General features: G+C 39.0%; 1 protein-coding gene and 3 non-coding genes across 4 annotated transcripts; all 4 read left to right on the top strand.

Annotated features, from left to right (window-relative positions):
* Positions 1 to 306: 306 nt before the first annotated feature.
* ahcy (adenosylhomocysteinase) lies at positions 307 to 11,494 on the top strand. The gene is made up of 11 exons (XM_031735802.2): positions 307 to 464; positions 3,409 to 3,599; positions 4,822 to 4,897; positions 5,154 to 5,306; positions 6,505 to 6,617; positions 7,009 to 7,216; positions 8,424 to 8,511; positions 8,613 to 8,730; positions 9,311 to 9,433; positions 9,610 to 9,681; positions 10,156 to 11,494. Exons 1-11 carry the CDS (start codon positions 437 to 439, stop codon positions 10,285 to 10,287), a joined length of 1,302 nt encoding a protein of 433 aa, XP_031591662.1. The 5' UTR covers positions 307 to 436; the 3' UTR covers positions 10,288 to 11,494.
* Positions 4,382 to 4,514, top strand: LOC116317165. The gene has a single exon (XR_004199235.2). It is a non-coding gene; the product is annotated as a small nucleolar RNA SNORA17 (small nucleolar RNA).
* Positions 5,688 to 5,820, top strand: LOC116317164. The gene has a single exon (XR_004199234.1). It is a non-coding gene; the product is annotated as a small nucleolar RNA SNORA17 (small nucleolar RNA).
* On the top strand, positions 8,983 to 9,115 carry LOC116317163. Its single transcript, XR_004199233.2, has one exon. It is a non-coding gene; the product is annotated as a small nucleolar RNA SNORA17 (small nucleolar RNA).
* Positions 11,495 to 16,928: the final 5,434 nt, after the last annotated feature.

Here is a 16,928-nt window from a genome sequence, read left to right as displayed (position 1 = left end):
ATGTGTAGGAATAACCGTAAAGCAGCTGCCTGTGTGCAAAATGTTATTCAACTTTCGCAGTCGGCATTACACAATAGAATAAAGTAGTTTACACTGTCACTTATCTACAAACCAGGAAACCGCCGACAGAGTCCAGCCTGAACTTGCTTACACACTCAAACTTCTCGCCTCAAGACCTCATTTCATGATTGACTGGACGTCCCACATCACCCGTTACCCAATCAAGTCGTTTACGCGTGGGGCGGGAGCTGCTGCAGCCAATCGGAGTTCAAAAGAGAAGCGCGTTCTAGTCGCCCTGTCGAGTGAACTCGCCTGGATGAGGCTTCGACGATAAAAACCGAGCCGTCATGTTTTCGTCCCTCCCTCTCTGCCTCTGTCCGTCGGCCAGGCTGCCGTTTCTCTCAACCTTACCGGAACGTAACACCACAAAACAACCATGTCTGAGAAACTTCCCTACAAAGTTGGTCAGTGTCAATGTTTATTGTTTCTGCCGTACTTGTATATCAAGTTAAGCTAAGCACGTTCGCGGTTAGTTAGCTAGTAATGCGTTAAGTTTGCAGGTTGGGTAACGGTTCCCATAGGCGTTGAATTTAGTGTAGAGCCAACCATATACCGAAATAAATGTTTTTATATGCCTAAGACTAATTTTTTACTTATCCCAGACTTTGCAGGGCTTTCTGGACTCTATTACCGCTAACTTGCTAGCATGTGGTGAAACGTGATATGTTATTACCGCAGTTTAGCAAGCTGTCCAGTTAATTTGTCGGTGTTTCTTAGTCATTTTAGCAGTTAACTTTTAGATTTCCTTTTCCCGGTATGTGAATAATGCATACTTTGATTATTTCTGAGAATGAATCGACATGTAACAGCCATACTTGCATCGGGCATGGGCTGCTCCGTGAACGAAAGCTCACCTAAAGCCTCTGGGAGTTGTAGTCTATCAGTGGAACCGGTGTCGCTAAGAACCCTTGGTTCGAGCTGTTTGTAAACTACACCTCCCGTGATGACTTGCGCTTCACCGCCAGTTTCTGCGTGAGTGACAAGAACAGGCATAGACAAAGCTGCACTGAATGCGACTTGCAAACCAGTAACGGAAGCACTACACGTGGTGTTTGCCTTTGCGTAAGCTTGATAATGTTGATGTCAGGTCTCTCTGTTGGAATACAGTTTTGTTTTTTTTTGTTTTGTTTTTATGGTTTTGTTCCCGAATTAGATTTGGTTCTCAGTCACAATTTGCTATAACTGAGCTGTTAATTAATTTGAACTGTGCTTCTATGTCTGCCATGAAAATGGACAATTGGTCTATTGAAATGCACCAAATGTGAACCACACCTGCCGTGGATGATATTCTGCAGCTGCCTAGAAACAGAAGCTGTTAGGCAATATCCCGCTAATTGATAGGCATGAGACGAAGTCCGCATGCAATCCAAGGGTCAAGAGTTTTAACACAATAGCTGAATCTGTTAATTTGTGATATGTTAATATATGCAATAACACTCATTTACTACAAGTACAATTACAAATGGTTAATCAGTAGTTAACTACAAACATTTAATCAGTACTGTCTTTTGTATTGTACACTGCCTTCCCAAGTGCTGCTTGATTACAAAAAAATCATAACCACAGTCATTGTGGTCAGTAATTATATATAAATAACAATTCTTTTACAAACTTACATTAACTTTGGAGAAATGGTAAGTTTAATAAACTTATGAAAGAAGAAATGTACTTTTTAATTTATTTCCTTTAACTACTAATTATAACTAAACAGAAAAAATAGATTCATGACCTTTATGGGGAAGCCATTGTCAAGTAAAAAGGTGTATTCATAGTTGAAACGACGAATTGTTGCAAAACTTGTTTTTCTGTTGTAGCATTCAAAGTGAATGTATTGTTTATATTTGAAGTTAAAATGTGATTTATTGCACAGCCCTAACCAGAAGGCTATTGTAGTGGGTCGACAGCTATGATTACAGTAACAAGCCAAAGCAGCATGTTTCTGAGAGCAAGGCTGGTAGTGCTGCCATATGTTATTAAATTATTATGACAGTGGTCAGAAAATGTATTTATAGATCTGGAATTTTTGCTGTGAATTTATGTCTAAAACTAAAAGCAAGAAAAATTAGGTGTATAAATAAGGTCTTAACTAGTGGTAGGTTTCAAATATGCAGATGGCATTGTAGGGAAAACAAATCAGTCGACTTAATTTTAATGCCACTTGGCCATCATTGTTGTTGTCCCTCACACAGTTTACACACTTTAAAATTTAGTTGCTTTCTTAATGGTAAAAGCAACAACTAAAAAAACCCCAAAACAAACAAACAAACTCCGAAAGCCAAAGAGATGTAATTTACTGTTGTCTGTGGCAAAGACAAGTATCAGATTTTGTGTAAGAACTGCTCCACTTTTGAATAACCCCAGTATAATTCATTTTTGAATCCTAATATTTATGCATTGAGTTGTCAGAAATTATATTTATTTTACATGTAATGTACATGTACATGACATAACACATTCTACACTTTGTAGGAATGGTTTGATATTAATATAGGCACATAGTTGTTCTGAAAGTGCACTTCATACAAAGCAACAAGAGGCTGAAGTGCTAACAAAGAAACAGGATCAAGAACAAACAGACTTTTTGTAGATTTACGTGCTCTCTGTAAAGATCTGGCTTACTTGGCTCATTCCAATTTGAAAAGGATAATCACACTTCCCTATTGCATGCCGTTCATGACATGATTTTATTTCCTCAGTGTGGCCAACTTGTGGAACAGCAGCAACAGCAGCTGTTATGAAAGTGAAAGAAGGGAGTGTAGAGACAAACCTCCAAAAGTGCAAATCTGTTATATCACAGCTGTGGTCATGTGAATTCTCCACCCACAACAAGATGATTAGAAAAGAGAAGATTATACAATTTCATATAAGAAATCTGTGCAGATGAAACTGGGTATGCACAGGGTGCTAAACTTGCACACAATTTTGCTGGTATTCTGGACAGCACAATTAAAAATATTAGATTTGCCTTTTTGAGACTTATAAAACTGCAGTTTAAAACACAACAGAGTTGCTGATTTGCAAAACCACATCCTGATGATGTGGTTTTATGCATTTATTCCCTCCAATTAGTTCTTTTTGAAAAATGGAACACTCCAGACAAATAACGTATGAATGTTATGACTGCCATTTGTTTTTTATTTATTTATGTTAACAGGTGTTTTCCTTAAAGAAAAACACTCAAGTTTTAAACTTTTGGACTTGAATAAACAGACCAAGTCTGATGCATATATGAGGCTTTACCTGACAAAAAAAACATCCACCTGAGAATGCTGGACCAGAGAACAAGCTTATTGCATTAATCAGTTTTATCTTTGTACTCCTTTTGACAACCTGCTGTCTCTTTTCTAGCTGACATCAGCCTGGCTGAATGGGGACGTAAGGCCATCGACATGGCAGAAAACGAGATGCCTGGCCTCATGAAGATGAGGGAGATGTACGGTCAGTCCAAACCTCTAAAGGGAGCCCGTATCGCCGGCTGCCTCCACATGACCCTGCAGACTGCCGTTCTCATCGAGACCCTCACTGCCCTCGGAGCTGAGGTGACATTTAAAAGCTGCTTTTTAATATTTATTTATCAAGAGAGCTTCCAGTAACTTTGCCTACATTGTGCAAGGGCACATATGCCCTCTTACTTTCTGCATTTAGACATAGTAATGTCTTTTTGAGAACAAACTGTTGGTCCCTTTAAAGTTGATGCATATAGATCTGTCAAAATCCTTTTTGTTGTTTTTCGATAAGACTGTGCAGACCCTCAAGACAACTACAGTAGAGGACACATTAATTGATTCATTTATTGGTACAGCCCATCTGGAGTCTGGCTTTTCTCCCCCTCTGTGTGCCTCAAGGCCGTTGTATCTTGTTATCATGTTGGTTTTATCTCTCTGACCACAACTGGTCTTGTCCTGCAAGAACCTGCACCCTGAGACCTAGCAGAGAACAAATAACAATCTCCCCTCCCCATTTTTTTTTCTTCTTCCCTAAATTGGTTTTACTCTGTCTGTATAGGTGGTGACTTGACTTACAGTCACCTTTGCATATTTAAAACTGTTAGTAAGTGTATTGAACTGTAGATGGCAGCATTGAGTGACATTTGTTCACAAGGTAATAGCCTTAAGGTTCTAACAACTTGACTTCAGGAAAAATCATGTTTTATGTGCACAAAAAACCTACTTTGATTTATTATGTAATGTTACATTATGAAAGGGTGAATGTGATGATTGGAAAATCTCAAGTTAAAAATCAACAAATGCTACTAAAGTTTATCTAGATGTGCTGAATGATTTTCTCACCAGGTGTCATTGCACGTCATTGTGACTGATTTACTGCCCCTTGAGGCGTTGCAGCCCAACTGTTAGTGTTGCAGCTGTGTCATAAGGTGGCAGAGAGAGACTGGTGGTAGTTTACACTGAGACTCTAAAACACATTGGGGACTCGGGGTTTTTCCCACCGACAGTTGAGTACACAGTGTGCTGTAGCTTGCTTTAGTTGGACTTTGGTTTCCATTATCTACACATTTCTGTCCAAGTAAGAATCCTGCCAGAAAACCAGTTAAATGCACTCAAAGCCAGCAAGCTGTTATTTATTAACATGTCACCTTACACATTGTGTATAAAATCAATTACCACAGAGGTTCATCAACAGCTAGGTTACCTGGGTTCATGTAAATATTTATTTCATAGATTGTGGTGATTTCCTGTTTAGTGTGTGTGATTGTAGCTTCAGTTTTTTGTGCCTAAACTGACCCACACTCTTCCTCCTCAGGTTCAGTGGTCGAGCTGTAACATTTTCTCCACTCAGGATCACGCTGCTGCTGCCATCGCCAAGGCTGGCATTCCAGGTAACACACACTGACAAGTTGAAAAATGAATTCGATAATTAGTCTCAGAACCGACTCATTTCCTGCAAGCATTCTTAATTTTTTTTTTTTAAAATCTTGGCAGTGACAGTTAGGAGGAAGTGCATGCTCTTAAGATCTTTCCAAAGCACAATGAATATGTTTTAAATAAATGACAAAACTGTCAGGACTTTTTAATATACACACCTGAATTTTAGAAATAAAGCACGTTACTAAATATATCTCTGTCCATCTGTAGTATATGCCTGGAAGGGTGAGACGGATGAGGAGTATGTGTGGTGCATTGACCAGACCCTGTACTTCAAAGATGGTCAGCCCCTCAACATGATCCTGGATGATGGAGGAGACCTCACCAACCTGGTCCACACAAAGTACCCTAAATTGCTGGCAGGTTGGTTTTATGCATCTACACTCACGGTGTAAAATGAAGCTGCTATTATTATTCTTAGGAAATCTTGCATGAATCAATCTTTCTTTGAACTTTTGGCCACTGCATACAGCAGCTGCAACACGTTATTTTAATAATATGAACACTGATGTTTTTTGTAAGCGTTCTTATTTTTCATGCAAATTTTTCCAAGCTCGTAAGTTCTTCATGTACGACTCTCTTGAACTTGTTTGTTCATGATATAACAATATTTTTGCTCTTGGTATTGTGCAAGACTTGTTTCCAGTCAATGATCCATTATCTTAAGTGTAGTGGGAAAATGCTAAAAGGGGAAGGGGGGGGTGGGGGCTCAAGCTCTTATTGCACTTTAATGCACGTAGTTTTACTGCCCCTTGAGGCGTTGCAGCCCAACTGTTAGTGTTGCAGCTGTGTCATAAGGTGGCAGAGAGAGACTGGTGGTAGTTTACACTGAGACTCTAAAACACATTGGGAACTCAGAGTTATTCCCACCGACAGTTTCACACAAAGGTGTACTGCATGACCAAACATCCTGTTAAAATCCAGCTGTCCTGTATATAGAGAATAATAGTGGCTTTACAACTAAAGAAGTGAGAGAGGTACTTTTACCCTCAATGTCCCAATAATGTTCTATTTGTTGTTTGTGAACATTTTTCTTCATTGTGTTCATTTTTCAACACAGTAAAAAAATCCTGCACTTCTATGGTAAAACATAAAGGAAAATATGTCTTTCATTCCTGCTGGTGGGATTTGAAGATGCAAAAAAGACTACTGGTCACTTGATATATGACCTTTCAAGATGAATTTATGGTATCTCTCACTAGTTTCAGGTCTTGTTTTAAAACGGCATTAGGTTCATTAGAAATAATGAACCTAATGTTCTTTCAAAGTGTGAATCCCTTCTGACTGATTGTATTGTTTTTGTATAACCATGCAGTGTCCTTAATTTCTCAGTGATAGCCATCAGTCGCTTATGGTTATGGCCAAAATTCTCAAACAAATCTATAAACTATGTACAGGGTACACCAAACCACTGAGAGTTTAGTTATTATGTACATTATTTGTTACTGTTCTTTTGTGGCTTGAAAACATCTATATTAAGTCTAGTGCATGATCATGATTTATTCTTCACGGTCAAAGTTTATATAAAGTTCCAGGTTTTTAAGCAATTTTGTATTTCTAGGTATCCGTGGCGTGTCGGAGGAGACCACTACAGGTGTCCACAACCTGTACAAGATGTTGAAAAAGGGCGAACTGAAGATCCCTGCCATCAACGTCAATGACTCTGTCACCAAGGTGAGCAATGCTGAGCTTTTTAATCTCCAGCCTATCATGTATAAAAATATAAACATCCTTGCTAGTGGACTTATTCATTCATGGAAATATAAATATGTTAAGTAGTTTATAAATATGCCTGATTTAATTAGTCTGTAAAATGTGTGACCTTGTGAATATTTATCTGGTGATCTATTTTTCTCCATCCTATAGATTTGAAGATAATGGAGTAGTTGTAAAATATTATCTGTTTGAGGTGAATTTGAATACAGTGATGATATGGCTAATTGAATGAGTTTGAACTAGATTTTGAGTTAATAACACCAACCTGTCAACTTGTATTCTTCTGCCTCATTTCAGTCTGGAACAGCCTCTTCATTCCATGTAATAACATTGTTTCCCCAACCCACAGAGTAAGTTCGATAACCTGTACGGCTGCAGGGAGAGTCTGATCGATGGTATCAAGCGAGCCACAGATGTGATGATTGCTGGCAAAGTTGCAGTAGTGGCAGGTTACGGTGATGTGGGTAAAGGCTGTGTCCAGGCTCTGCGAGGATTCGGTGCTCGTGTCATCGTCACTGAGATCGACCCCATCAACGCCCTTCAGGCTGCTATGGAAGGTAGATGAAGATGACAAAACTGTGCAGTACTTAAATATGGGAGCAATCAGTTGTAACCTGTTGGGAAACTTGCATTTTATATATGTTTCCTTTACAAAAAAAAAAAAATACGCACAGGGCGAGCCGCAGTAACTTGTTAATGGAGTTTTGCCGCTTTAATGCAGTTATGGCGTTAACGTCATTTTAACGAGATTAATGCTGACAGCACTATTGAAAACATGATCAAAATCAGAATTACACACACACACACACACACACACACACACACACACACACACACAAGCCTGTTCAGCTACCTTAGTGAGGACCTTCATTGACATAATGGAAGTAGAATGGTTTCCCTAGAACAGGGGTGGGCAATCTCAGTCCACGAGGGCCGGTGTCCCTGCAGGTTTTAAATGTGTCCTCGAACCAACACAGCTGATTTAAATGGCTAAATTAGCTCCTCAACATGTCCTGAAGTTCTCCAGAGCCCTGGTAACGAACTAATCATGTGATTCAGGTGTGTTGACCCAAGGTGAGATCTAAAACCTGCAGGGACACCGGCCCTCGTGGACTGAGATTGCCCACCCCTGCCCTAGAACCTTACCCTAACCCAGGGGTGGGCACCGAGGGCCGGTGTCCCTGCAGGTTTTACATGTGTCCTTGAACCAACACAGCTGATTTAAATGGCTAAATTATCTCCTCAACACGTTCTGATGTTCTCCAGAGGCCTGGTAACGAACTAATCATGTGATTCAGGTGTGTTGACCCAAGGTGAGATCTAAAACCTGCAGGGACACCGGCCCTCGGGGCCTGGAATTGCCCACCCCTGCCCTAACCCTAACCATTAAAAATGAATACCTAACCCTTACCCTAAACCTAACCATAACCTAATTGTAACCCTGACACTAAAACCACATTTTGAGCCTCAAAAATGCCTTCAAATTTGTGAGGACCAGTGTGTCTGTCCTCACAAGTGACTGTTGGTTCTCACAAGCATACTAGAATGCAAATTTTGGTCCTCACAAAGATAGCTAGACAGGAACACACACACACACACACACACACACATGCATGCATGCATATATATATATATATATATATATATATATATATATATATATATATATATATATATATATATATATATATATATGAGAGAGAGAGAGAGAGAATTTGAGGTTTCTGTTATTGAAACAGAATGTTGTTCTCCTCTGTCTTGCAGGTTATGAGGTTACAACCATGGATGAGGCCTGTAAGGAAGGAAACATCTTTGTCACCACCACTGGCTGTGAAGACATCATCCTGGGACAGTATGTTTGACCAACTCGCATGTCTTTCAAACAGTTTCATTGTTTGTGAGTTTTCTTACACATTTAAAAAACAGCTTATAATTTATTGTGTTCACTTTCAGCCACTTTGAGCAAATGAAAGACGACGCCATTGTTTGTAATATTGGACACTTTGACTGTGAGATTGACGTCAGCTGGCTTAACAAAAATGCTGCTGAGAAGATCAATGTCAAGCCTCAGGTCAGAACAATGACAGCTACTTTAAAATTTAGAGAATTCTGTGTTTTTGGTTATAGAGTATATACTAAAATGTATATTAAGATGGCATTATTGTTAATATGATGTTGGTGAATGTTGAAGTGTTCTGTATTCTGTTGCTTTGTGTGTCGGTCATGAGGTGGGGGCCAAAATAGTTCTCCACATGAAAAACAAGCAAAAAAAAACAAAACAAAAAAACCCCCAATATGAGTTTTTTTTTGTTTGTTTTTTTTTACTGCCCCTTGAGGCGTTACAGTCCAACTGTTGGTGTTGCAGCTGTGTCATAAGGTGGCAGAGAGAAACTGGTGGTGGTTTACACTGAGACTCTAAAACACATTGGGGACTCAGAGTTATTCCCACCAACAGCTTAACATAATATGTACTGCAGCTGTCAGTTTATTTAATCACCCTGATACATGTGTAGTTGTAGGAGCTGGCTAAATATTCAGGTAAATCCTAAGCTAGGATGGGGAGACGTTACACAACACAAAGGATGAGCAGATGTCTCCTGCTATGTCTAAACTGTCCCTGCACAGCTGTTGATTCTCCTCTGACTCCTCAGGTTGATCGCTATCGTTTGAAGAACGGTCGTCACGTCATTATCCTGGCAGAGGGCAGGCTGGTTAACCTGGGCTGTGCCATGGGACACCCATCATTTGTCATGAGCAACTCCTTCACCAATCAGGTACTCAGGCTGAGTCAGCGATACTAGAGAAAAGAATGATTGTGTATGCGGTAAACTTTCATCTTTAACACTAGAATTCTATTAACATTTGTAACTTTGATACAAAGTTTTTGAAACAAAGTGATAACATCATAATTGTTTTGCAGTCTTTATTAAATTCGAGTTCTCTACTGTAGGTGCTGGCTCAGATTGAGTTGTGGACAAACACTGCGAAGTACCCTCTGGGAGTCTACTTCCTGCCTAAGAAGGTCAGAACATACACTGTGATAATACTGCTTATCTTATGCAGCACTTGCATTGTATCTGTTTTGCACTTTGTTGGACATGAATAGGAAATGTAAGATATTTACTTAAACTAGACTTCTTTTTTTTTTTTTTAAAGTCAAATTTCTTTAGACACGTAAATACATTGATTTTCAAACAGAAATTATTTATTTTATTTTTTTTGAGTGTGAAAAGCAGTTTTATATACCTTTATTCAGTAATTTATTATATCTTAAGATGTGACCAAAAATTACCTCTGAGACTAAATTAACCATTGCAAACAAATTTTCTCTTCTGAAATTCTAAGTTTCTGCTTTTTAATATTTTCAGGCAGACATTAAAGCATGAAGGAAAAATGAAAAAAAAAAAAAGAAAACTGAACAGGCAGAAAAGAAAAATAACTGGAATCTTTTTTTAACATGTTTTTGCTCATTTTGTCTTTCTTTGTGTGCCTGTAGCTGGATGAGGAGGTGGCAGCTGCCCACCTGGATAAGCTGGGAGTGAAGCTTACCAAGCTGACAGAAAAGCAGGCCAAGTACCTGGGCCTGCCCACCGAGGGACCCTTCAAACCGGACCACTATCGCTATTGAGCTCCCCTGCAAGTCTGGGGAAGAAGAGAAGAAAGAGGAAGAGGTGTGGCCAGAATGGTGTTGGTGTTTGGTGGGTGGGAGCACTTGAACCATGTTGCACTCTGGGTGCTGTGTTTGGTTTTAGGCTGGACAATAGCTCAGTGATTCAGGGATACAAAGACATTTTTTCTTCCCCTCAAACAGCCTTTAAATGAAATGCTAAAGACATTAATTCACAAGTTGCATCTGGCAATCCATTTGGTGATGCTGACGTTTGAAAACGGTACCCTTAACGGTAGCTTCTGCTAACTAGCGAGCGTTGAACGACTTGCCTCTGGTTGAAGCTAGACTTTGCTGGTAAAATGGCATCCACCTAAAGCTTCCATCAGTAGCTTTAAATGGTTAGTTTTTTTTGTTTTTGTTTTTTTTTTAAAAAGAATAAATGTATGAAGCTGTGGAAGCTTTTTTTTTTTTTTTTTTCATCTCGTCTTATTCTGCTCTGACACACCAACACACGCCAAACTCCTCGGCTCTCTCTCCTCTTTCTTGCCCATACTCTTCCAAAACACCATCAAGTGCTACTGCTGTTAAAGAGAATTTCTCTTGTTGGTTGTCATTCCCTCTCTGTTTATGGAATAAAACAAATCCTCATGCTTTTCTATCTAAACTCTTCTCTCTGTCTCATAGCGGCTCGAGATGGAACATGATGGGACAGGTTTTTCTCCCGCATCTTAGGCCAGGCAAATGTTTGGCCTGATTCCAGTGTGTTCACACTAATAATGACCTGTGTTAGCACTTAATTGAAAACTGCACTCAAGCTGTGTTAAAAAACTGGGATCGGTCCTGAAGCGATAACCGCTCATCACTAAAGTCAAGAGGCAAGCTGCAGCCAAAGTAACCAAAGTACCACCAAAGCACGTAATGTTTTTGCCTGATTTAGGAGTCCTTTTGATGCCTCATTTTCTTCCTTTTGGTGTAATTAATGTAATTCAACTCGAAGGGCCAAAGTGTTTACAGTGCCCCCACCTTCTCAACTCTTTTCGTTACGCACTATAGCCAGGCAGGTTCTTGTAATGCTGGGTGTAAATGGATCACGGTGAAGTTGAAGTGCCCGTCTTTTCCCCTCAACGGTTAAAGCCTCAATGCCGGCTTCACCTGCTTGTAAGTGATGGATTAATGTTGAAACTGCCAACTGGCGATTAAAAAAGAAAAACATGCCGACTCTGAATTCTTTCTCCTCGTATGGTTGTAAGGTAATGCATCTCTGTGTTTATGTGGGGGAGAGGGGACTTTTTATATTGAGTTGAAAGGTTGGGTCAAGAAAACATTTGGCTGAAACACCTGATGGCTTGTTCGTTGCCTGTTTTAAATTGATATTAAGCCTTTTTCATAACCTTATCTGTGTTTAATATTGCAACTATGACAAAGCAGGGACTAACCATAACAAAGTTCTTAGTTTAATCCATGCTGTGATCTTTCACTAAACTGAAACAAACCTTTAGGGTTATTCTTGGCTCATTCAGAGTCTGGAGGGTTACTACACACAAGCGCAATTGATTGATATACAGTAAAAGCAACAAGTCCTTTTTGCCTTATTTGACAAGTAAACTTTTCACTCTGGCCACCTGATAACCTACTGTATTACCATGTTTGAGTAGAGTAGTAGATAATTAAAAATTCTTAACGTGTGTGTGTGTATATTACAGTCCTGAGGATTTTTCATAGGGTTGCTAAAAAATTCCCAAATGAAGATAAAACCGTCCTCCTACCATTGTCTGTGGTATAACTCCTGTCCATATTTCTAGGGTCTTAGCAGATGAATTAGTGACCTAAATGAGGTTTAAATAAATTTTAAGTTGTATGGCATAAATACTCTGATAATCTTTTCTAACAGGTTGGCAGGAATGACCAGTTAAAAAAATAAATGAATGATAAATTCAAGTAGCCGCATAGTTAAAGCAATCCACATTCCGACGCAGCTCATTGACCCGAGCACAGCCTAAACCAGAGGCATTCGCTCTATAATTTTCAAATTTGCTTACAGGCTAAAGGGGGGATCTGGGGTGTGGGTGTCCAACCCCAAAAAACGAGTGTAGTTAGGAGTCACACAAGGAGGCCTGATCCCCTTACCTGGGAAAAATGTCCTCTGCGTCATTTTAAATATATGTAATGTGCTAAATATAATAATCAATGACAGCTCTTTTGCTAATCACAGATCTGAAACACTTTTAAATGATAAAAAAACCCTCCCCTTTCACCTGCTTCAGTGCCTGTCATTCTCTAGCTCCTATACTTTTTAAAGGTGAATTTGCAGAATGCAATAGTGCGTAGTCTGACAGCTTTGGTTGGCTCCACTGTCTTACTGGTAAATCTTTTGTTCCTGGTAGTAATGGACATCGTTGCACAGCAGTTGTTTTATATTATAACTTGTTGAATTTTTGGAAAAGACACTGCGTGCTCTGGCCTCAAAGTCCAAACATGCTCCCTACCAGCTGAAAGTCCAGATAAGATCGTCTGCTGTGCAAGTCCTCAAGGCATCGGTCACAACGTTAAAAAAAAAAAAAAAAAAAGACTATATAAAATTGAGTTAGCTGACACAACACAAGCCAGATGTCAGAGCAGCAGACCTAATGCAGATTTAAGTACTTGAATCATTTTCAGAGTCACTTGACTGATTGGATTAAAAAAAAAAATCAAGAGGTGGGATAATAGGACCTTAAAACATGACTATCATAAGGTGACTGTTGGGGCAAACTGGGATGAAGGAAGCTCAACATGTATAATGTCAGTCTGCTGTTTTGTATGCCTCCTGAGGTTTCACCTGATCTGCTTTAAAAAAAAAAAAAAACAGTTGTCCAGTGGGGTGGAAGAGCTCCTCATTTAAATTAGTTTTATGGAGACCATAATCTCTCTCGAGGCCAAATTGTGACACAAGATAACACATGACTTGAGATATTATTGGAATATAGACTATGCATTCTGAAAACATGGACTTGGACGTATAAAACACACAGCAGTAAAACAGAGACACTAAATCCCTCTCCAAAGTAAACCTCACATTAAGAATTCAGTGTGTATGAAACGTTTTATACGTTTTATTCATTTGAACCAGAAGCAACCATATTTGGGGTAAATGGTGGATCTAAGTTTACAGCTAATGCCTGCATGTTGCCTCCAAGGGTGCGATGCACAAACGCATACCTGTTAATTGGTACAAATAACAGTCTAGTAAAATGCCAGAATTTCACTCAACCAAAACTGAAGCATAAACCTCCTGTGTGGTCTGTACCTCACAGGAGGCCAGAGTATTTGGCAGATAACTCCATGAAAATGCTCTAAAAGATGCCAACAACACAGATATGGTGGAGAGTTCCAGTTCAGTGATTCAAATTAGGGAAAGTGGAGCACTGCTTACTCTACTTTTATTGCATGGTTGGATATTTTTACTATTATTTTTTTATCCTGTTCTATAGTTGCAAGTATCTGTACTTCCTGGGTAACAAACCTATATGTTGCTCTTCTACTAAGTGGTATTTGATAGATTAACAATAATGCATTTTATATACACCCACCAGCTGTCATGCTTCATGTGAGACTAAAGAACAGTTTTACCCATTGTCCCTCATCCCACACATTGAAACAATGTACCACATTTTGATTTGCTCTACTTTTCAATACTTTTATAACGTCTGGCTTTAATCCAACAGTTGTGAAGAAAGCTGGGAAAGCTTTCATCGCAGGTTAACCAGTCACTGATTTTTGTTGCCAATGTTATGACCAGCAGGGGAAATTCACCACAAAGTCACAAGCTCTGCAAATTCTAACACAAAGAAAAAGGAAATGTAGCGACATCAAAGAATTGTAAACTGTTTGCAACTGGGTGATTCGACTGAAAGACGATTCTCAAAGCATTTGTGGTCTTAAAGAGATGTACAGATGGATCTCTTCTGAAGCCCAAATATTATTACCAGATAGAATAAAAGCTTTAATAACACAGATTTAACAGTTGCTGGTACAGAAAAAGAGCAGAAATAATTGGAAGAAGACATACCCACAAGAATAAATGCTTTAATGCTTTCCTTTAATGCTTATTATGTTATATTGTTGAGATGGTAAGGGCTTCAGAAAATTGTTGCTCAAATGAAATAGGCTTTAGTGCAAGTTTGCACGTGTTTATTTTATTATTATTATTTTAGCGTCTGGTGCCTACATTTTTTTTTAGCTACTAACCTGATTTCACCAGCAGGTGGCAGTGTAAGTACTCTATAACATGATAAATAAATATAAATTCACCTTTGGAAATGTTGGAATGATGTGATGTTTTGATCTTTTGGGCATAATTTTATATTTATTTTATTTTTGAAGAATTGGAAGCTATTTTAACAATGCAGATTTAGAAAAGAACGGAGAACCAGGTTGTTTTTTTCCTGTCTGTTGGTGTTTTTTGTGATGAATCGTCTTAGATTTTTTTCTATATTTCATCAATATTAAAGCCCAGTATCAGAGCCCATGTCACTGGATTTTTTTTAAGACCACAAATTAAATAAAAGAGGAACTGCCTTCGAACAATAGGCAACGCCAGATGTCAAGCAGCAGGCATGTGTGCAGAGATTAATGCTATCCCTGTAATTATGCTGTTCTTATTCTGTGAAGCACCCTGCTTCTGCCTTCCATGATAATTGAATAAGATGTTTTTCACACAGCAGTTTTCTCATGGACTATTTCCTCTGGAGGATACAGTTCCAATGAAAACCGCTACATTTGAAGTATGTGGATAATCCAGAATAACTAGCACATCTTTCCATTCAAAACATTTTGGGCATTTCAGTTTGTTAAATGCTTTCTTAAAAAAATGCTTTAAAAAATGGCATGCTAATTCCAGTCATCTGCATTATTAGAATTAAAATGTTTGCGACAGATATTTACCAAACTATGCAAACTGGTGTGTTTTTGTGATTTGTGATTGCTATCATTGTTCTCCCTTGTGAGTCTAAGCGTGTCATTATGACATGTGTTCTTAGAAACACACATTGTTGCTGGAACTACCACAAAGGCAGCTTTGAGTACTCTGACAGGGGTTTATAAGTCTCTCTGAATCTGTGGACAGATTTTGTCAACATAATAGCATCAAACTCCAGCGAGACGCAGTCATGAAGCTTGTGGAGCTGAGATCAAAACAAAGGTAAATCATTTTTGTAATCTAAAGACCACCCATAGCAGTCTTACAAATGCAGACTCATCTAGATGGATCTAGAGATTGAACTATCAACCTTCTAATAAGTAGGAAACTTATTCTCCTTAGCCACAGCCAACCAAATTGGCTATAGAGGGTGAAAGCTGTGGCGAAGCGGTGCAGTGGTTAGCACTCAGTACTGGCACCCATGTGTTTGTGTGGGCTTCCTCAGCTTGCTCTGGTTTCCTCTACAACAAAGATGTACATGTTAAGTTAAACAGTGATTCAAAATTGCCCTCAGGCCTAAATGTACAAGTGTTTGGTTGTCTGCCTCTCTGTATTAGTGATGGACTGACAGCCTGTTCAGGGTGAAGCCTGCATTGTGCCCAATATTACCTGGGATCAGATCCAGCACCTCTCTGATTTTATTTGGATACTTGTTTAAGGAGAAGGGTGGATAGAAGATTAAAGCAAGCCCCTTCTTTCTCCATTGTTTCCAAAGACTGAATTGCAGCCTATGATTGGGCTTTATTAATAGGAATCCTCTCATCAATCATGAATTTCATTTCTGAAAAAAGGAGCCCTTTAAAATGTCTGTGAAGGTTGTCAGTCATCCAGGTCATCGTAGTCTGTGGAGCTTGGAAAGAAAAGCATCTGGACTACTTTAAGTCTCTTGAAGACATGGTGTGGGTTGCAAAAACCTTGGCTGATTGCGAGCCGCACCCGTTTTCATACCTTGGCTTGTGTGATTAGGCGGAGGATCCATAGAGACGCTCCCAATACGACTGTAAATCTGGGAAACCAATTGCTCTTAGAACGGAAGAAGCTTCTCGGATGAGAGGTGAAACGTCCAGACGCTTTTCTTTCCAAGCTCCTTAGAGCCCTTTAAAAAGGCTGCAATAGTTAAAAAAAAAAGTGACATTGCTTAGTCTTCAGTTTGAGCAAAAGTGCAAAGATTACATCAGATCCTGAGTCGTGTAAAACATTTTATTTATGACTAAGCATAGTGAATAAAAACGGATGCTCTTCCTGATGCTCTCATGCTCTGCTTCATCACACCAAATGATGTGTAACAGGAAAAAATTCACAATTATGCTGTTAAATGTTTCATGAAGCATTATAATTTTTACTCCACTACATTCGTCTGACAACTACGGTTACTTTTCAGATTACAGTTTTCCATACCTATGCTGTCCAGCTAAAAAATAAATAAATAAAAATGTGCTGACTTTCAATGTTTGTTTTAAATTGAACCAATGAACGTTCCGTCGTCGGTACTTGGGTTGTTTGGGGTTTTTTTGTAATGTAGGGCATTTACTTGTAGTGAAGTATTTTTGTTGAGTGGCAAGTATGGTTCTTGAACCACAGTGTGGTTGGCTACAAAATAAGGAACAACCCAGCTCTGTCAGCATTGTATACGGTCCTTGATCTACATACAACATGCAATAAAGTCACCACCTCTGGGTTGGATAAAACAAATTGATGCGTT

This window comes from Oreochromis aureus, linkage group 5 (genome assembly GCF_013358895.1).
Source record: "Oreochromis aureus strain Israel breed Guangdong linkage group 5, ZZ_aureus, whole genome shotgun sequence".
Taxonomy (NCBI): domain Eukaryota; kingdom Metazoa; phylum Chordata; class Actinopteri; order Cichliformes; family Cichlidae; genus Oreochromis; species Oreochromis aureus.
Note: the sequence above shows the minus strand (reverse complement) of the source record. Positions and strands in the feature narration are given on the sequence as shown.